At 44.6% G+C, this 21,458-nt stretch overlaps 1 protein-coding gene and 1 long non-coding RNA gene across 7 annotated transcripts in view; both read right to left on the reverse strand.

The window, feature by feature from the left end:
* The window catches only part of Actr3b (actin related protein 3B), a 99,266-nt gene that overhangs the window by 18,794 nt on the left and 59,014 nt on the right, over positions 1-21,458 (reverse strand). For all 3 annotated transcript variants that reach the window (XM_052172974.1, XM_052172972.1, XM_052172973.1), the window contains exons 5-9: positions 11,636-11,731; positions 9,102-9,209; positions 4,333-4,476; positions 2,772-2,945; positions 2,067-2,159 (exon numbers count right to left, since the gene is read on the reverse strand). In XM_052172974.1, the coding sequence (XP_052028934.1) occupies positions 2,067-2,159; positions 2,772-2,945; positions 4,333-4,476; positions 9,102-9,209; positions 11,636-11,731 (615 nt within the window). The remainder of the gene's footprint in view (positions 1-2,066; positions 2,160-2,771; positions 2,946-4,332; positions 4,477-9,101; positions 9,210-11,635; positions 11,732-21,458) is intronic.
* Positions 622-1,877, reverse strand: LOC127678195 (uncharacterized). Of its 4 annotated transcripts, XR_007976535.1 has the most exons (6): positions 1,379-1,877; positions 1,268-1,341; positions 1,157-1,193; positions 972-1,008; positions 752-862; positions 622-677 (listed from the first exon to the last, which is right to left on the reverse strand). It is a non-coding gene; the product is annotated as an uncharacterized LOC127678195 (long non-coding RNA). The 4 variants fall into 4 exon arrangements; XR_007976536.1 differs by lacking the exons at positions 752-862; positions 972-1,008 and having other exon boundaries at positions 622-714; XR_007976537.1 differs by lacking the exons at positions 752-862; positions 972-1,008; positions 1,157-1,193 and having other exon boundaries at positions 622-714.

Below are 21,458 nucleotides of genomic sequence, written 5' to 3' on the forward strand. Positions count from 1 at the left end.
TCAGCCAGCAGAACAAGGTTGCTTCTCAACAGCAACAGGACCTGGAAAGCGACAAGACACAAAAACTCAATCTGGAATTATATATGCTTATAATTGTGTGGTTACTCTCAGCACAAGACTAATGAAAACCAGGAAATGCTATATAAATAATCCAGCAAACAGAGGGTTAAGGCAAACCTCTACAAATTTAGAGCCAACCTAGACTGCACAGAAACATCCTGCAAATAAAAACATATATAGAAGAGTAAGGAAATGGAAGTAACTATTCACCCCCACATTATCTTCATGAGTTGCATGACAATAGCATTTTTCCCACCACAGACTTTTCCATGGGAGTGTAGCTGATTTACCCCATTCTTTAAAAAGGTATGAAGAATCTACTATGGGATGGAGCAGTAGTTAATACATTGTGACTAAGCACTTTTCTCTATTTAAAATGCAGATGCTTATGTGTGTATAGTGTAATGTAGATCATGAAGGTGAGTCAAAGGCCTGATGCACACATGCACATGTTAGCTGGGATGAAGGCCTGATGCACACATGCACATGTTAGTGTGGATGAAGGCCTGATGCACACATGCACATGTTAGCTGGGATGAAGACCTGATGCACACATGCACATGTTAGGTGGGATGAAGGCCTGATGCACACATGCACATGTTAGTGTGGATGAAGACCTGATGCACACATGCACATGTTAGCTGGGATGAAGGCCTGATGCACACATATACATGTTAGTGTGGATGAAGACCTGATGCACACATGCACATGTTAGTGTGGATGAAGGCCTGATGCACACATGCACATGTTAGCTGGGATGAAGGCCTGATGCACACATGCACATGTTAGTGTGGATGAAGACCTGATGCACACATGCACATGTTAGTGTGGATGAAGGCCTGATGCACACATGCACATGTTAGTGTGGATGAAGGCCTGATGCACACATGCACGTTAGGTGGGATGAAGACCTGATGCACACATGCACATGTTAGCTGGGATGAAGGCCTGATGCACACATGCACGTGTTAGCTGAGATGAAGGCCTGATGCACACATGCACATGTTAGCTGGGATGAAGACCTGATGCACACATGCACATGTTAGGTGGGATGAAGGCCTGATGCACACATGCACATGTTAGGTAGGATGAAGACCTGATGCACACATGCACATGTTAGCTGGGATGAAGGCCTGATGCACACATGCACATGTTAGGTAGGATGAAGGCCTGATGCACACATGCACATGTTAGGTAGGATGAAGACCTGATGCACACATGCACATGTTAGCTGGGATGAAGGCCTGATGCACACATGCACATGTTAGGTAGGATGAAGGCCTGATGCACACATGCACATGTTAGGTAGGATGAAGACCTGATACACACATGCACATGTTAGCTGGGATGAAGGCCTGATGCACACATGCACATGTTAGGTAGGATGAAGGCCTGATGCACACATGCACATGTTAGCTGGGAACAAAGGAATGACTTCTGCCCCTGCTAGCCAGCTGCCAGCCATTATTCCTTCATGTAACAATGACTAGATTTCTCTCATTTCAGTTTTACAATTCCAGACAATCAAAGAATTTTGAAAAAATACTCCACATGCATATTTGCTCTTGCTGCCGTGCCAACCTCCACACTGGCCCTAAATACCCACCAGAGAATAAGAGCAGTTCCCAGAGAGCCTAAGCAGGGCAAGCCTTCCTCTTTCAATTAGTGTGTATGGCTCAGCCTGTGTAACTCAATCCAGTCTGACAGTCAAGACGAAAAGACAGCTCACACCAGGCATGGGGACACTGGGGTTTGAAACCCCAGTGCTACAGAGGGGGAGACAGGAAAGTCACCGGCCTGCGCTCAACAGAGAAGGGAGGAGGAGGAGGAGGAGGAGGAGGAGGAAGGAGAGTTTCTAAAATCCCTCTGTTGCCTGTGTAATATTCCCAGCACCCCACTCCTCCGCTCTGGAGAACCGTGATGAATGTGTGCTTCATGAACAGCTAACAACTACAGGCCTTTAATGTGGGAAGGAAGTCAAAGCACCTTACCCAAGAAGTTTATACCTTATACAGCGGCCGGCGCACGTCTATGGGACAGTTCTGTATGACTTCATCAACAACGTCCGAGATGGACTCCATAAAGTCTGGGTTGGCAAACTAAATTTTATGCAAATATGAAAGAAACATTATACATTTTCTCAAATAACACAAACTATTTTCAAACAAAACTTTAAGACTTCATTTTTACTTTTAGCTCTGTGTGTGTGTGTGTGTGTGTGTGTGTGTGTGTGTGTGTGTGTGTGTCTGCGTATGGGTTTGGCCATCTGAGTGTAGTGCCCACAGAGACCAGGAAAGGACAGCATATGCCCTGGAGCTGGAGTTGCAGGTAGCTATGATCCAGTTCACCAGCTGGGCATTCACTGGTTTTACACGGATAGTCACAAAACACCCTGTCTTATCCCACTCTCACACAGGGGCCAGTGCACACAGTCCTTGAGATTAGTGGCTGCTTTATTACCACGGGCCCCTTGAGATCAGTTTCAAATGCATTTCCTTCTGTGGCTCCTCAGAGATCTTCTTCATGTCCAGGACAACCCCAACCTTAACTGTTAATGCAGGCAAGGCACAGCAGGCAGCCACGCTGCAGCGGGAACCACCTAGTGAAACCACCATGCTCACTGTACCCCTTTCCTGAGAACTGCCCCTTGTGTACACTAGGGGGCAGCATTGCTCCACGTACACTACTCTCAGTCCACTCAGACATCTTACCTCAGGGTGAAAGAATATTTCCGGTCCCAGGAACCTTTCATAACCAACATCTATAATGAACTTCTTCTGGTTGATCGCATTGATCCCTGTGTACTGTTTGATCCACTTCCGGGGATCCACGTCATACTTAGCAAATTCTTTGACAATATCAGGGCAAATGTAACAGTACTTCTCCTGTGTGTACACAAAAAGACATGGCCAAAGCACGGATAAGTACCAGTGTCTCTGCCCTCTGACAAACACACAGGAACCCAGTCTGACAGACACCTCAGGTTCATCTCTGCCTAAACTGTAACCCTTGCGAGGCTGGAGCATCAAGCACGTGTCCGTCTGCCTATCAGCTTCACAATGGCTACACTTGAAGAGGTAAGTCTGCTTTCTCTGCAATGGCTACGCATCACCGCCATGTTCTCCCTAATCTTGCTGCCTTATTGTCTGAAATAACATCTACCTATAAAGCATCAGCTCCTGTCCCCAGCTGGGCTCTGCTTGTCCCTTCAGGCTCCCTGTCAGGTGCCAGCCTCACTCCTGTCCATGAGACCAGCACACTAAGCTTGGCCCATTCTAGAATGCAGAAGCCAAAAGAGTGTGTGTGTGTGTGTGTGTGTGTGTGTGTGTGTGTGCGCGCGCGCGCGCCTGAAGGAATACTATCTTTCCTCCTGTTAAATGTCTGCTTGATCCCATGACCACAATATACCTGGGAATTCAGAAATCTTGTCCCCTGCTTCCTTGCATTCACCCAGCCTCCAGAGATGTTTGGCTGAGAGGACAGGAGAGTTACCCCTCTATGCTGCAGCTCAGAATCAGAGCTGTGTGAGGTCACATGTCACACCCGACCTCAGACCCTTCTCCAGATCCAAACAAAATCCTCCCTCCTCTCGCTTTATGATCCCAGCCTTGAATATTCAGGAATCTCTTGCATTTTGATTTTTTTAAATGTGTTTTGGTTTTGCTGGCTGAGAAGAAAAATTCCTCTTAAACATCTGTAACTGCTATACCCATACCAATACAAAAGTGTGTGAGGTCAAGTAGACACTCTAGACATGACCCGAGAGACATTTTGTTCTTTTGTTACTAAGTTCACATTTTCCTTGTTACTAGCACGTAACTGAGGTCTGGAGACATGCAGGTGGATTCTGTTTAAGGACCCTGAGCTCTAGACTGGCAGGGTTCTGAGGTGTACTCTCGGGGCACAAGACAAGCAGACATCACTGGACTCCTGGTAGCTGCTGCTGTGACTCGCCTCCCGATTCTAAACGGAAGCACAGAGGGAGATGTAGAAGCAGCCCAGCTAATTGAAGGTTTTGTTTAATTAGGCTCCAATTAAATGATGCTCTACTCCACACACAGGTGGCTCAACACCAGCTCTCAAGCTGCTGCCTGTGTAGAGGCACGTAGAGCCTCAAGTCCCCAGCACACTGAACTCAACAGCAAAACAATCAAGGCCCACACTCTCAGGGGGACAGGAGGGGGGCAGGAGGGGGACAATGGCATTGAGGGGAACATCCAAGCACCATTTCTCTCTCACCCCCAAACCAGCCAGGTCCCCTTCTGTTTTTACCTTAATGGCTTTTGCGGTCTCCAGTGACTGCTCAGGAGGGATTCCCACCTCCCTCTCCCTTAGCAGCTGTTGAATGAAATACGTAATATCTCTACCTGCAATTGGGATGTGTTTGATGCAGCTTCCAATTACATAACCTTCTGCCTGGAGAGGAAGAGGAGGCAGGACAGCCACGTCAGTAACCACAGTCCAGAGCCCGGCACTCAGGAGGTCCCCAGCCTCACCCGCCCAGATGCCCACCCACCCTGAGCGCTGAACTGGCATTTGGCGGTCCCACCTGTGAGATTCAGTCTTTTTAAATGACAGCATCTACGGTTCCATGAATATTTAAAATTCTAAGTGACTCCAATAACCTGACTCCATAAGCACTCAAAATGTTTCCATTTGGAACGTAGGAAATAGCACAGAATTGTCCATTTCTACAAGGTGCTGCTGCCCGAGGGGGAAGTTAATGTGACAGTGGTGCTTTCCTCTGCCTACACAGAGCAGGCTTTGTCTGTGTACGGTTAAACCAACGATAAAGTTCCTCCTGATTAAAGGTAGCAACTGTGGAAAAGTACAGAGGACTGTGATCCCCAAAAAGCCTGGGTCCGGGGATTCCAACCTCCATCCCTAGGGTGGAGCACATACCCTGAGGGCATGTATAGTGTCTGTGAAATAAAACCCTGCCTGTCGTGTGCTTTGATGGCAGATACTAAATACTCAAGAAATGGTTCTGTCCAGCATACTGAAAGCGATTCAAAGAAAGTAACCAACGATGCCAGCTTAAGACCAGTGCGACTCAGGATCTAGATTCTCCCTGATCCTTCCTGAGCCACTAAAGGCAGGTCTGTGGGAGCCTGTGGGGGTCCCCAGTAACTCTGCTATCAACCAGCAGGGACAACGCCTAGAGTCCACGCGCCCACAGCAGTGATGGGCCCTCACATACTGGCCGCAGCAGCCACAAGCCTGGCCACCCATCCAGCTTGTCTGCAAAGACTCAGGTGTGGGGACACTGGGGTCTGGTTTCACTCTCTAGCACTTCGTGTTCTCTGTGCCACAGGGCCCAGGGGAAAGAGTGGACATGGAGGTGAACCACAGCTCTAAGCTGCACGTGTGTGTGTGTGTGTGTGTGTGTGTGTGTGTGTGCTATTATTCATCAGCACAGGCACAGACCGAGCCATGCTATGCAGGGACCACCTCCCCAAGTCTTCCTGGGATTCTTTCCCATGCTCTAACTTCTAGACAAAACATTGGGCCTTTCTGCAAAGTGCAACTATTTGTAAAATATTTTAAGATAAAAGGTATATGCAAGTGATTAAAACATTAGCTTCTAGCACATGGCCTCTTCCCAGTCATGTCAGTGTGCTGTACATCGAGTGGCGGGATAGCCACCGCCATGTTGCTTTAGATCACGCACCATGGTCTTAGGTAATTATTTTTTCATAGACTGACCATAACAGAAAATGCGTCATTAAATGAATGTATTTATTTAGTAGTATTTATACTGTTAGAACACAATCTAGACACAGGATATTCTGTGTGCGTGCATGCACACATATGTGTCTTAACCAAAGCTGGAGAGGCCATGCAGTTTCTAATGTGATTGTCTAGATGGGCTTATGAGTAATTTTGTTCTCTTATTGTTTATAATTACTTTATCCAAATTTTCAGTAACAAATTATTTTTTGTACATGGGAGAATAACCTAAAGTAATACACAGTGAAAATTACAAAAACCCTTTCTCTCTGGACGTGGGCTCTACGTGAAATGTCTTCTCTTCCTACCACGCACTTGCTGAGTGACCCTTGACCCTGGGCAAAGTGAACAAGTGACGAAAGAGCCTCGTCCCACCCTTGCCCACAGTGTGGAGATGATGGAGAAGGGATGCAGGCAGACCTGGGGTCCCAGCACCAGGAGCTGAGGCCCTCGGCTCTGCAAGGCGGAGAAAGCCAGAGTAGCATCACCGCCTCCAGCAATTCCCACAGAACCGGCTTCGGAGACCACGCTGAAGGGTCCACTGCTCCCACGAGGAGGACACGTGGGCGGGGTACAGGGTGACGGGGACTTGGGCTGTTGTCCTTCCTGACCATCAAGCCTTTCACGACTTTAACCTTTCAGCAGACACAGAGCAGCGAGAAGGGAAGTTCACCTGTTTGGCGTGGCCTTTGCCCAGCTGGGTTTTGTTTGTTTGGTGTGTATGCACACACATGTACATGAAGGGAGAGGGTGTTCCATTTTGTGGAGCTGGTTGGCATAAGGTCTCATGTGTCCCAGGCTAGCCCTAAGCTCAGTATAAAGCCAAGGATAACCTTTCTCTTCAGAACCTCCTGTCTTCACCTTTCAAATGTTGGAATTACAGGCTTGTGCCACCCCGCTCAGTTTTGGAACTTTTTGGTACTTTTATTTGCATTTTTAAATTACATTTAGGAGGCTGGAGAAGGGCTCAGCACTAAGGGCGTGTGCTGCTCTTGCTGCAGACAGCTCTGCTGCCAACACGGATATCAGGCAGCAGACAAGCAACTCCAGTTCCAAGGGTTCCAATGCCTCTGGTCTCTTGGGGGGAACCTGTATTCACGTGCACAAACCCATACAGAGACACATACATATCATTAAATAACCCTTAATTTTTTTCAAAACTCAAACTTATTTAAAATAACTTAGCAGATATTGACCTGAGTTTGATCCCTGGACCCATGATAGAGCTGACTCCCACAAGATCATATGACTACTACATATGATCATGGCACATACTCCTATGCAAACACAGTACACACACACATATATATACACACACAAACACATGTGTGCACATACATACACACAGATATACATGCACATACAGACCCACACACTCACACACACATACAAAGGCATACACACATGTGGTGCACACACACACACACACACACACACACATACACAGGTATACACGCACATACACAGACATACACACACAATTTTTCAACAGCAAAAACCTTCCCATTTTAAAAAACAGCTCTGTAGTGCTACTTCTGGTATTTTGGTTTCTTTTAAAAACACAGAAATATTATAAGTATATGTTTTCATTTTGGTCCCAGGTGTGGGGATGTGGGGCTGCTTCCAACTTAGTGCAGCAGCTGACTGTGATTTGCCTCCTGCTCTAGGAGGGGCATGCTTTTGCCAGCTACAGATACTTTCTGTGAATGTGTGACTTTTGGGATTCTGGGAACTTTTCAGATGCTATATATAAATAAATGCTAGAACCCTAAGAGACAAAATTGGTGGCTGATGATCCTTCAGGGGGCGTTGACTGTGGCTTGTTAGTAGTCATGTTCAAAGAAGAAACAAGAAGAAAAAATTGATTAAAGGTTTCCCCCTCTTTCTCCTCTCTATTCTTTTTTCTCTCCTACCTAGTAATAGGGGTGAAACTAGAGGAATGAAGGATAGGAAAAAGAAAAACCCACAAAGTAGCAAAAACAAGTTACAGAACTTTATATAACTTATGTGTGTGTTTATAACTATAGTTAACATAAATAACTGTGGTTAACACCGTAACTATGGTTACTGAGGAAACCTGGAGGGGGATGATCAGGAATGACTAACTTTCTACTGACACTAGCTGATTTTTTAAATTAATTCCTTTAAGTAATCCCTGGGACCAAAAGAAAGACATGAAAGCCTCCTGCAGCTGGAGTGACCCCCCTAATGACCCAAAGGTGGTATCACAAGGAGCCCTGCAATCAAATGTGGACTCTCCCTTGTGGCTCTTTAATTCATTCAGAGGCAGGAGCAAGTTCTCCAAAGCCCTGATGATCAGAGCCTTTCACTGGGCATGCCCTGACCGGAGCTCGGTTTTGACATCCAGAACGGTGTCTAACTGCAGCCGCTCAGAAGGATGAGTGTCTCACTTAGGGTTTCCATTGCTGTGAAGACACCATGACCACAGCAACTCTTATAAAGGGGATCATTTCATCGGGGCTGGCTTACACTTCAGAGGTTCAGTCCATTCTGGTCATGGTGGGAAGCACGGTGGCCTGCGGGCAGACCTGGTGCTGGAGGAGGAGCTGAGAGGTCCACATCTGGATCCTCAGGCAGCAGGAATAAATAGCTGCAGAGCAGCTGACACCTCAAAGCCCACCCCCAGTGATGCACTTCCTCCAGTAAGGCCACGCCCCCTAACAGTGCCTCTCCCTATGGGCTATTTTCATTCAAGCCACCACAGTGAGACAGGATATTGACGTGACACTCATACAGCAGAACCCTGGCCAAAAAAGCATGTGACTACAGAATCTGCTTCATATTTCAAAGGCACAAATGTAGCCACCTTTCAAACTCTTTCTCACCTTCCTGGACTCTAAATTCCCATTGCCAAGGCTGACACATACTTTTAATCCCAGCACTTGAGAGGCAGAGGTAGATATATGTCTGTCAGTTCAAGCCAGCCAAGGAGATGTTGTCTCAAAATAAAAAGAAAGAAAAGAAAGAAAAGGAAAGGAAAGGAAAGGAAAGGAAAGGAAAGGAAAGGAAAGGAAAGGAAAGGAAAGGAAAAGAAGAAGGGAGAGAGAGAGAGGCAGAGACAGAGGGGGTAAGGAGGAAGAGAGAATGGGAAGGAGAGAAAGAGAGAGAGAGGCAGAGAGGCAGAGAGAGAGGGATGGAGGAAGGGAGGGAGGTCCCTTGCTGTTTCTACTACACCACATAAAGGTGGCATGTTACTTGGAGGAAGCTGAGTCTGGTTTTGCCTTTTCATTTCTCCTCTTACCCCAGGTCAGGTTAAACCTCAGAGAGTAAACTAAGAACCCCATGCTTACCACCGGGATAACATGGGTGACGCCATCTCCGCTGTCTATAACTATCCCCGTTAGTGTGCGCTCGCCAACTTGCCGGGATGTCCAAGAGGCTGCCAGAGCCAGCACTGCCTAGAAAGAGAGCCAGTGAACAGGCACTGAAGAGAGGCATTGCACCCAGGAGGATCGGAAGCCACGGATCAGCCGGTCTCAGATCTGCAGTGAACTCTTTCTTACTTAATAAATCTGAGAAACTTCCCTTTCCCGACCCCACATCTCCTAAATTACAATTCTCTCTCACTCAGCCAACCAGCTTGCCAGCTTCACTTCAAATGAAGGAGTCAAGTTTTCAACAAAAACCTATAAAGTTTTACAAACAAAATCAATGAAATGGAATCCCACTGCTATATCACAAGATTTAACTTCTAATTTGCTGATGGTCCAAGTACAGCCACAAACACCGCAAGGCAAGACGCATGGAGCTGGAGCCTTTGTTTGTTTGTTTGTTTGGGAATTTGGGAGATTATCTGTGGTTGAAGGCAAGATCTCCTGTAACCCAGGCTCACTGTGTAGTCAAGAATGGCCTTAACTCCTGATCTTCCTGCCTCCAATTCCAGAGTACTAGGAATTCAGATGTACTGAATCACCATATACAGTCCACACAAGCCCAGGGCTCTGTGCTGGGCAAGCATTCTACCATGCCGCCTACATCCCGGCCCCCACAGAGGTCTTCCCTAGCAGATGATGAAGACCTGCCCCCACCCAGAAAGTCTCATCTGCCAGATGCAAGACCACAGTTCTCAGCCAGAGGTAGCTCTCTCCTCACAGAACAGTCAGCCACTTCTGCAGCCACTGCTCAGATCAGCAGAGTCCAGGAGGCTGGGGGAGGGGCTGCCGCCTCACACTGCAGTGCACAGGAAGGCTACAGCAGGGAACTGTCCAGCCCAAAGTCAGGCCAAGGTGGAACACAGGAATTGAATTGTAAAAAAAATTTATGATGATAACACTGTAACACTCGCCTCACCCTGAGCAGCATATAAAAGGCCTTCTTGACATTAATATTAATTTTCTGAGTTTATACACAGTTAAAGGTATTTTGGTTTTGCAAAATGCTGAACTGACATTGGGGCCAGATACGAAATTATTGGGCCATCCTTCCTGCCATGGAGACTCTAAGTATGGTGTGTGGATCATCTTAAGAACCATCAGCCCTTGTGGGACAGCATGGAACACACTTACCATCACAGCACTCAAACAGGTTGAGGCAGGTAGATCACCCTGAGTTTGAGGCCAGTGTAGGCTATGGAGTAAGATCTTATCTAAATAATAATAATGAACTCATTGTTTCTGAGCACCTTCCTGTTCTATACTCTACATGTGTCCTGGGAGAGAAGAAATGAACAGATTTCAGCCGAGCAGTGTGGCTCATGCCTTTAATGCCAGCAATGGCAAGCTGATCTCTGAGTCTGAGGCCAGCCTGGTCTACCAAGTGAGTTCCAGGTCAGTCATAGTTACACAGAGAAACCTTATCTCAAAAAGACCAAAAAGAAAAAATAATAATTCTAGATTTCCTCTCTAAGAATGGTTGGAGCCTTTGCTGTGGTAACAGGCACTATGACTGAACATGGGGAGACAACACATCCGAAATGCACCTCCCCACGGGACTCACCTCGCTTTGAAAGAAGTAAGATTAGGCAGGAAATTTTGGAAAAAGATACATCTCAGTTTCTCCTTAAAATTCCAACCAACCTCTTTGTATACAACTACTAAAGCAGTAAGCCATGATAAAGCTTCAAGATGAGTTCTGGGAGCTCAGGGCCTCCCTGAAGCCAGAGCTAACAGCCTAACCCCAGGGCTCTCCTGGGGCGTTTACTTTGTTTTGGCTTGGTGTTTGTTTGTTTGTTTGTTATGTTTTTTGAGACAGAATCTCACTCTGTAACTCAGACTTGCCTCAGAATACAAATCTACCCCAGGCTGACCTCATGCCTTGTCCTCCTGGGCAGTAGTATCATGGCCTGAGCCGCCCTTCCCAGGTTACCTTGTCTTCCAAAGGATTTTATGACGTTTGTTCATTTCATTTTCACTGTTGTTAGGTTTGTTTTGTTTTTTCTTACACTTACAGTGAGGCAAAGTAAGTGTGAAAAGTTAGAAAAAAAGGAAGGAAAAAAAGACAGGAAGGGAGGGAGAGAGGTGGGAAGGGGGAAGGGAGGGACGGAGGTGGGAGGGGGAAGGGAGGAAAGGAGGGGGGAGGAAGGGAGGGAGGGGGAGGAAGGGAGGGAGGGGAAGGAAGGGAGGGAGGAGGGAGAGAAAGGAAGGAAGGAAGGAAGGAAGGAAGGAAGGAAGGAAGGAAGGAAGGAAGGAAGGAAGGAAGGAAGGAAGACCTCTACATCTCTAACTTGTCACCCAAATAAAAACACATGAGACTCTGCACAGGAAAACTGTAGAGCCAGACCAATTTTATTTCAGTGGTAATTATGAGCATCCAGCCAGACGACTTTGGGATTACTGCTTCTTACACTGCAAGAATCACAAAGATAACAATGTGGGTTTTTTATTACCTGTACTGCAATGTAGAGTCCTGGTACATTAAATGATTCAAACATGATTTCTGCAAGGTATTCTCTGTTTTCTGGTGTGTTCAGTGGAGGTTCTGTCTGTAAGAAAACATTAACTACATCAGAACTGTAAAAAGGCTAACCTACAGGAGCACTGACCAGGGTATTCCAGAACTCCCTAGGTGCAAAGGCGGGCTTCACTGAGGGTGACTAGTTACAGTACCTTAGTCTGGGTATTAAAAGCTCTGACAAGGTAAAGTGAAGGCAGTGTGGGGCTTCTGCTCTCATGACTCACCCAAAGTTCAAAGTTCAACAAGTCACAGAAAAGGAAGAGCTCATTCATCTCCTACATTACACCCAGCCACCCTGAAACAGAGAGCACTGGTGCGGGACACCAAAGGCAACAGAATACAGCCAAGAGGGAAGACTCAGGACGCTAGGCCCGTGCCTGGACCAGAGACAGCTGAGCTCGCCAAAGAAAAGGCAAAGGTCAGACAGAAGCTTCCTCCCACCGGACACTCACAGCAGCAGTGGTATAGGCTCAGGCCACCACAGGCCAAGATGGCCACCAAGTTCCCCAGGCAGTGACCTCCTGGGTACCAAGTCCACACTCACACATGCACTGAAAGCTAATGCTAGCAGGCAATATTATGCAAAAAATGCTAAAACAAAGAGAAAAGTAAATGAAATACAAATAGAAAACACACACACACACACACACACACACACACGAGAAGCCAAACCTGAAATTCTGGGCACCAACCTGATTGATGTCACAGTGATCTTACATGAGAAGTGTCAGTCAATACACAGGTACACTAAAATCAGTATAAAATCATCCTCAGGTTGTATATGCAGATCTTTGTGAAACACAAATACATTTAGCATTGAGACCTCAGTCCTAAGCCTATGGTATCTCATTGTGTACATTCAAGCATTCCAAAATGCAAAAGCTTCTGGTTGCGCACATTTTGAGGAGTAAGGGATAGTGGTTGTGTGCCTAGCATGACACAGAAAAAAGAAGATGAGAATCTTGGAAGATTCTCAGCAAGTTGCAAGGCCTTTAAAAAACAGCAACTACCATCAAATAGGATAAAAATCACCAGACAGCAGAAAAGTTAAAACAAGGAGCTGTATTCTTCCAAAGCAATAAAGCTGTACATCTTATATTTATGCAAACTACAAAAACAAATGAAAATGGTCTGGGCCTCTTGGCCAAAAGTCCACATTGCCCTTTATTCTGGACTCAACTGGGAGTCCCCTAAAATCCATGCACTAAAGCCCTAAACCCACAAACCTGCCCTCCCTCTTTCTCTCCTTCCTCTTCCTCTCTCCTACCTCTGCCTCTCCCCTCCCCTCTCCCGCACACACTTTAGCAGACGGAAGATGCACACTGAGAACACAGCAGGAGGGCAGCACAGAAGGGCCAGGAAGAGCGCAGACCCTGGCCAGAAGCATCCCAGACAGTGCCTCCCTGTCCTTGAACCTGCAGCCTCCAAAACTTCGCAAACTACATGCCTGTCGTCGGAGCCCCGTTGTCTGCGGTGTTGTCAAGGCAGCGGAGCACACCACTAACACTCCAAGCAGGAAAATAAAGCCTTTGGCTTGGTTACTTTAAGTCTGTGGTTCGCAGAGCCACACTTAGTGTCTCTCCAGGACAGGAAGGATGGCCTGATAATTTGGTATCTGGCCACAATGTCAATCAAACATTTTGCAAAACCAAAATATCTTTAACTATGTATAAACTCAGAAAATTAATATTAATGCTGAGAAGGCCTTTTATATGCCGGTCAGGGTGAGGTAAGTAATAGACTGTGTATAATCACAACACTGTTACTGCTTGAGAATCCCAAATTAAACCCTAATTATCTTTAAATAAAGAATGCTCAGAGAAAGCCTCCTCGCTGAGAACTAGCTTTCATAGGATAAGAAGGTGCTATGCAAGCTGCCAACGGAGGCTAGCAATTAGTAGTGCTACTCAGCTGTGAAAAGGCCTATGAGCCACAATGATGACCAGCCCTTCAAGACAGTCCGAAATAGCAGTTCTCAGACTTGCTGCTAACCAATTGGACCTCAGCGTTTCTCATCAGCCTGGTACTGACCACCTAACCAACCTGCAGGGGCCAGAGCGGTCATGGGTCTTAGAGGAGAGCCTGCTAACACCGCTTTACTAGACCATCACAACTCCAACAGCAATGGAAATAATTATTCTTAAACCCATAGGTGAGTGTAAATCTAATCTGTGATGGCTGGTCTCGTGCCAATTTGACACGCAAGCTACAGTTATCCGAAAGAAGGAAATCTTAATGGAGAAAATGCCTCCGTGAGATCCAGCTCTAAGGCATTTTTATCAATTAGTGATCAGTGGGGAAGGGCCCAGCCCACTGTGGGTAGTGCCATCCCTGCGTTGGTGCTCCTAGGTTCTATAAGAAAGCAGATTGAGCAAGCCAGGGGGAACAAGGAAGTAAGTACCATCCCTCCATGCCTCTGCATCAGCTCCTGCCTCCAGGTTCCTGCCCAGCTTGAGTTCCTGTCCCGATTGCCTTCAGTGACAAACAGTGCTGAGTGTAAGCTAAATAAACCCTTTTCCTCCCTAACCTGCTTTTTCGGTCATGGTGTTTCATTGTAGCAATAGAAAGGCTGACTAAGACATCAGTCCTCTCTCAGAAGCTTGTCTTTGTAGGAGACAGAGACCACCACAGAAAACCACAACTGGTCAAAATACAATGAATCATGAGGTGCCCAGCTGCAACCAATACAACCTAAGGCTCAGGGAACATTGGAGAAGACAGAATAGAAAGATTATAAGGGTCCAGGAAATCTGCTTTGAGACTACAAAGCAATCTCCTAGGAACGACAGGGAAGTTTTTCACCCATGGTACTAAAGCAAAACCAACAACACCAATGCACACAACGATGTGGAAGACCACGATGGTCTACCCTAGACATCAGCCAACTACTGCTGAGAGAGAAAAAATTAGGTTTTCCCAGGGATGAGTCCCCTGACTGATGGTACAACACCATGTGGTCAGCCCTAAAATCATGTACACAAAAGCTGTACTAAACGGACTCAGCAGGTTATACCTATATATCTCTGTGTTTATATGTGTAATAATACTAATGCTAATACTACTAATGGACGTAATGAATTTGAGAGACAGTGAAGAGGCTGGAGCAAGAGAGCACAGGACAAGCTGGAGAGAGAAAAGGAAAGAAGGAAAATGATATACTTTAATTAAAATTTGTACTTATTAAGAAATAGCAGAATGCTCTACACATAGAATAAAGTGGCACGGAGAGCTGGACACGGTGGCACGCACCTTTTGTGCCAGAACTCAGGAACGAAGGCAGATAGATCAAAGAGCTTTGAGAGCAGCTTTTATACACAGGGACTTCCAGACAGCTACAGAGTGAGACCCCGCTTCAAACAGAACAAGCCTGCACACCGTAGCCACAAAGATTAGACTGTTTCTCAGGGATCAGAACCAGGAGTCAGCGTCTGAAAGCAGAAGGCGTGTAAGACAGACAGGAACCAGCTGTTGGCTGTACAATTATGCAGCTGTTGATGACTCTGGAACTAGTGCTTCCTACGAGAAATGTCTCTCGTAGGCTCGAGTATTTGACCGTGGACCCCACAGGTGATGCTTTTGGCTTTTAGAAAATGTGGACTTGCTGAAGGAATCGGTCATTGGCAGTGGGCCTTCAGGTTTTACACCCTCGGTTCACTTCCTGTTCGCTCCTTCTGCTTAGTGTCTGTAACTGGAGATGTGACCCCTCAGCTTCCTGCGCCTGTCACCATGCCCTGCACTTGCTGACACACTGACACGCCCCCAAGCAACAGACAGATTCTATGGAATCTTAAGCAAAATAATCTCTCTTCCTTACATTGCCTTTGGCCACAGTGTTTTCTCACAGCAATAAAAATGTAATAAGATAGAAACTGAAAGCTGACTAGGTACTGAATCACCCAGAGCTTTAGATCTCTGGTGGTGAAAACCGCCAGGGGTCTGCCTGCACTCAGGAACTGAGCACATGGGCGGTTTATCTGCCAGCCCGCCGGGCGTGGGACCTGTGTCCTGCCCAGAGAGCAGCAGAGGAAGAGATTCCCTGTGGCCATATTCGCTGCCTGCCGGGACAGAAAAGCGTCACTAGGTATTGGATCACCCTGAACTTTAGATCTCTGGGGGTGCAAATCTCCAGGGATCTGCATGCACTCAGGAACTGAGCACATAGGCGGTTCATCTGCAAGCGGGACCTGTGTCCTATGTGAGAATCAAAGAGGGAGTGACCCCCACCACACCATCTTCACTCCATAATAGAGCAGACAGAGAACACCTGGTTGACCTTGACAACCTAAGTATAACATTGCTTGAAGCAAGACTGAGCAGGGCTCCAAAGGCACAAAAGAGGAAGGCAGCATATCAGTAATCTGTGCCAGAGGAAACCCAGTCATCCAGTGTTTCAGAAATAAAATTAAAGATCCACAGTAGGTTGAAACACCAGGCAGTGACAATAAAACCATCTAACACCTGGGAGAACTAGATGGCTAAAGGCAAACGTAGGAACGTTACTAACAGAAACCAAGGCATTATGGCAGCATCTGAACCCAATTCAACAATAGCAAGTCCTGGATACCCCAACACACCAGAAAAACAAGATTTGGATTTAAAATCACTGGTCATGATGCTGGTACAGGAACACATGAAGGGCATACTTAAAGAAATTCAGGAGAAAATGGATCAAAAATTAGAAGCCCTTACAAGGGAAACACAAAAATCATTGAAAGAAATTCAGGAGAATACAAAAGGCAATAAGGAGGAAACGCAAAAATCACTTAAAGAAATACAGGAGAACTTTGATTAACAGGCAAAAGTCATGAAAGAGGAAACACAAAAATCTCTTAAAGAATTAGAGGAAAACACAAGCAAATAACGGAGCTGAGCAAAAACTTCCAGAATCTAAAAACAGAAGTAGAAACAACTAAGAAAGCACAAAGGGAGACAACTTTGGAGATAGAAAACCTTAGGAAGAAATCAGGGATCATAGACACAAATATCAACAACAGAATACAAGAGATAGAAGAAAGAATCTCAGATGCCGAAAATACCATAGAAACCATGGACTCAACAGTTAAAGAAAATGCAAAATGCAAAAAGCTTGTAACCAAAAACATCCAGGAAATCCAGGACACAATGAGAAAGCCAAATCTAAGGATTACAGGCATTGATGAGAGTGAAGATTTACAACTTAAAGGGCCAGCAAATATCTTCAACAAAATTATGGAAGAAAACTTCCCTAACCTAAAGAGAGAGATGCCCATGAATATATAAGAAGCCTACAGAACTCCAAACAGACTGAACCAGAACAGAAATATCTCCCATCACATAATAATCAAAACCCCAAATGTACTAAACAAAGAAAGAATACTTAGGGCAGTAAGAGAAAAAGGGCAAGTAACATATAAAGGAAGACCTATCAGAATTACACCAGATGTCTCACCAGAGACCATGAAAGCTAGAAGATTCTGGGCGGAGCTCATGCAGACTCTAAGAGAACACAAATGCCAGCCGAGACTACTATACCCAGCGAAACTCTCAATTACTATAGATGGAGAAACCAAGATATTCCATGACAAAACCAAATTTACACAATAGCTTTCCACAAACCCAGCCCTACAAAGGATAATAGGGGGAAAACACCATTACAACGAGGGAAACTATACCCTGGAAAAAGCAGGATATTAAGCTTCTTTCATCAAACCCAAAGAAGATAACCACACATGTATAAAATAAAAATCAAAAATGATAGGAAGCAATAACCACTATTCCTTAATATCTCTTAACATCAATGGACTCAATTCCCCAATAAAAAGACACAGACTAACAGACTGGTTAAGTAAACAGGACCCTACATTTTGCTGCATACAGGAAACACACCTCAGTGTCAAAGACAAAAACTACCTTAGAGTAAAAGGCTGGAAGGCAATTCTACAAGCAAATGGTCCCAGGAAACAAGCCGGAGTTGCCATTCCAATATCAGATAAAATTGACTTTCAACCTAATGTCATCAAAAGAGACATGGAAGGTCACTTCCTGCTGGTCAAAGGAAAAATGCAACAAGAAGAACTCTCAATCCTGAACATCTATGCCCCAAATACAAGGGCGCCCTCATTCATAAAAGAAACTTTACTACAGCTCAAAGCACACATTGCACCTAACACAATAATTGTGGGTGACTTCAACACTCCACTCTCACCAATGGATCGATCAGGAAAACAGAAACTAAACAGGGAGACAGTGAAACTAATTGAAGCTTTGGACCAATTGGAGTTAACAGATATATATAGAACTTTTCATCCCAAAGCAAAAGAATATACCTTTTTCTCAGCACCTCATGGTACCTTCTCCAAAATCGATCATATAGTTGGTCACAAGACAGACCTCAACAAATATAAGAAGATTGAAATAATCCCATGCCTTCTATCAGATCACTATGGAGTAAAAGTGGTCTTTAATAACAATAAAAACAACAGAAAGTCCACATACACATGGAAACTGAACAATACTCTACTCAATGATACCTTGGTCAAGGAAGAAATAAAGACAGAAATCAAAGATTTCTTAGAATTTAATGAAAATGAAGGCACAACATACACAAATCTATGGGACACAATGAAAGCAGTGCTAAGAGGAAAACTCATAGCTTTGAGTGCCTCCAAAAAGAAATTCCAGAGAGCATACACTAGAAGATTAACAGAACAACTGAAAGCCCTGGAACAAAAAGAAGCTAATTCACCCAGGAGGAGAAGAAGACAGGAAATCATCAAACTCAGGGCTGAAATCAATCAAGTAGAAACCACGAGAACCATACAAAGAATCACCGAAACCAAAAGCTGGTTCTTTGACAAAATCAACAAGATAGATAAACCCTTAGCCAGACTAACCAAAAGGCACAGAGAAAGTATCCAAATTAACAAAATTAGAAATGAAAACGGAGATATTACAACAGAAACCGAGGAAATTCAAAAAATCATCAGATCCTACTACAAAAACCTGTACTCAACACAACTGGAGAATCTGGAGGAAATGGACATTTTCTTAGACAGGTACCAATTACTAAAATTAAGCCAGGATCAAATAGGCCATCTAAACAGACCTATAATCCCTAAAGAAATAGAAGGGGTCATAGATAGCCTTCTGACCAAAAAAAAGCATGGGACCAGATGGTTTCAGTGCAGAATTCTATCAGACCTTCAAAGAAGACTTAACATCAATACTCTTCAAACTTTTCCACCAAATAGAAACAGAAGGAACACTACCCAACTCCTTCTTCGAAGCCACTATTACGCTGATACCAAAACCACACAAAGATCCAACTAAGAAAGAAAATTTCAGGCCAATTTCCCTTATGAATATCGATGCAAAAATACTAAATAAAATTCTTGCCCACCGAATTCAAGAACACATCAAAACAATCATCCACCATGATCAAGTAGGCTTCATCCCAGGGATGCAGGAATGGTTCAATATAAGGAAATCCATAAATGCTATCCACTACATAAACAAACTCAAAGAAAAAAACCACATGATCATTTCATTAGATGCTGAAAAAGCATTTGACAAAATTCAGCATCCTTTCATGCTAAAAGTCTTGGAAAGGACAGGAATTCAAGGCCCATATCTAAACATAGTAAAAGCAATATACAGCAAACCGGTAGCCAACATCAAACTAAATGGAGAGAGACTTGAAGCAATGCCACTAAAATCAGGAACTAGACAAGGCTGCCCCCTCTCTCCATATCTTTTCAATATAGTTCTTGAAGTCCTAACTAGAGCAATTAGACAACAGAAGGAAGTCAAAGGGATACAAATTGGAAAGGAAGAAGTCAAACTATCACTATATGCAGATGATATGATAATATACTTAAGTGACCCAAAAAACTACTAGAGAACTCCTACAGCTGATAAACAACTTCAGCAAAGTGGCTGGTTACAAAATCAACGCAAGCAAATCAGTAGCCTTTATATACTCAAAGGACAAGCAAACTGAGAAAGAAATTAGGGAAATGGCTCCCTTCACAATAGCTACAAACAGCATAAAGTATCTTGGGGTGACTCTAACCAAACAAGTGAAAGATCTATATGACAAGAACTTCAGATCTCTGAAGAAGGAAATCGAAGAAGATCTCAGAAAATGGAAAAATCTTCCATGCTCGTGGATTGGCAGGATTAATATAGTTAAAATGGCCATCTTGCCAAAGGCAATCTATAGATTCAATGCTATCCACATAAAAATCCCAACCCAGTTCTTCATAGAGCTAGAAAGAGCAATTCTCAAATTAATCTGGAATAACAAAAAACCCAGGATAGCTAAAACTATTCTCAACAGTAAAAGAACTTCAGGGGCATTCAGTATCCCAGACTTTAAACTTTACTACAGAGCAATAGTGATAAAAACTGTATGGTATTGGTACAATGTCAGACAAGCGGATCAATGGAATAGGATTGAAGACCCAGAAATGAACCAACACACCTATGGTCACTTGATCTTCAACAAAGGAGCTGAAAGCATCCAGTGGGAAAAAGATAGCCCTTTCAACAAATGGTGCTGGTTCAACTGGAGGTCAGCATGCAGAAGAATGCGAATCGATCCATTCTTATCTCCTTGTACTAAGCTCAACTCCAAATGGATCAAGGACCTCCACATAAAACCTGACACACTGAAACTAATAGAAAAGAAACTGGGGAAGACCCTTGAGGATATGGGCACAGGGGAAAAGTTCCTGAATAGCTTACCAATAGCTTACACTCTAAGATCAAGAATTGACAAATGGGACCTCATAAAACTACAAAGTTTCTGTAAGGCAAAGGATACTGTCAAAAGGACAAAACTTCAACCAACAGACTGGGAAAGGATCTTCACCAACCCAAAATCCAACAGAGGGCTAATATCTAATATATACAAAGAACTCAAGAAAGTAGAACCCAGAGAACCAAATAACCCCATTAAAAAGTGGGGTATGGAGCTAAACAAAGAATTTTTACATGAAGAACTTCGGAGGGATGAGAAACACCTTAAGAAATGTTCAACTTCATTAATCATTAGGGAAATGCAAATCAAAACAACCCTGAGATTTCACCTCACACCAGTCAGAATGGCTAAGGTCAAAAACTCAGGAGACAGCAGGTGTTGGCGAGGATGCGAAGAAAGAGGAATACTCCTCCACTGCTGGTGGGATTGCAAGATGGTGCAACCACTTTGGAAATCAGTCTGGCAGTTCCTCAGAAAACTGGGCATGACACTTCCTGAGGACCCTGTTATACCACTCCTGGGCATATACCCAGAGGATTCTTCATCATAGCAGCCCTATTTGTAGTAGCCAGAAGCTGGAAAGAACCCAGGTGTCCTTCAACAGAGGAATGCATACAAAAAATGTGGTATATTTACACAATGGAGTACTATTCAGCCATTAGAAACAATGAATTCATGAAATTCTTAGACAAATGGATGGAGCTGGAGAACATCAAACTAAGTGAGGTAACCCAGTCTCAAAAGATCAATCATGGTATGCACTCACTGATACGTGGATATTACCCTAGAAACTTTGAATACCCAAGACATAATCCACATATTAAATGATGTCCAAAAAGAATGGAGGAGTGGCCCCTGGTTTTGGAAAGACTCAGTGCAAGAGTATAGGGGAATACCAGAACAGGGAAGCGGAAAGAGGTAGATGGAGGAACAGGGGGAGGGAAGAGGGCTTATGGGACTTGCGGGGAGTGGGGACCCAGAAAAGGGGAAATCATTTGAAATGTAAATAAAAAAT

This window comes from Apodemus sylvaticus, chromosome 2, assembly GCF_947179515.1.
Source record: "Apodemus sylvaticus chromosome 2, mApoSyl1.1, whole genome shotgun sequence".
NCBI lineage: Eukaryota > Metazoa > Chordata > Mammalia > Rodentia > Muridae > Apodemus > Apodemus sylvaticus.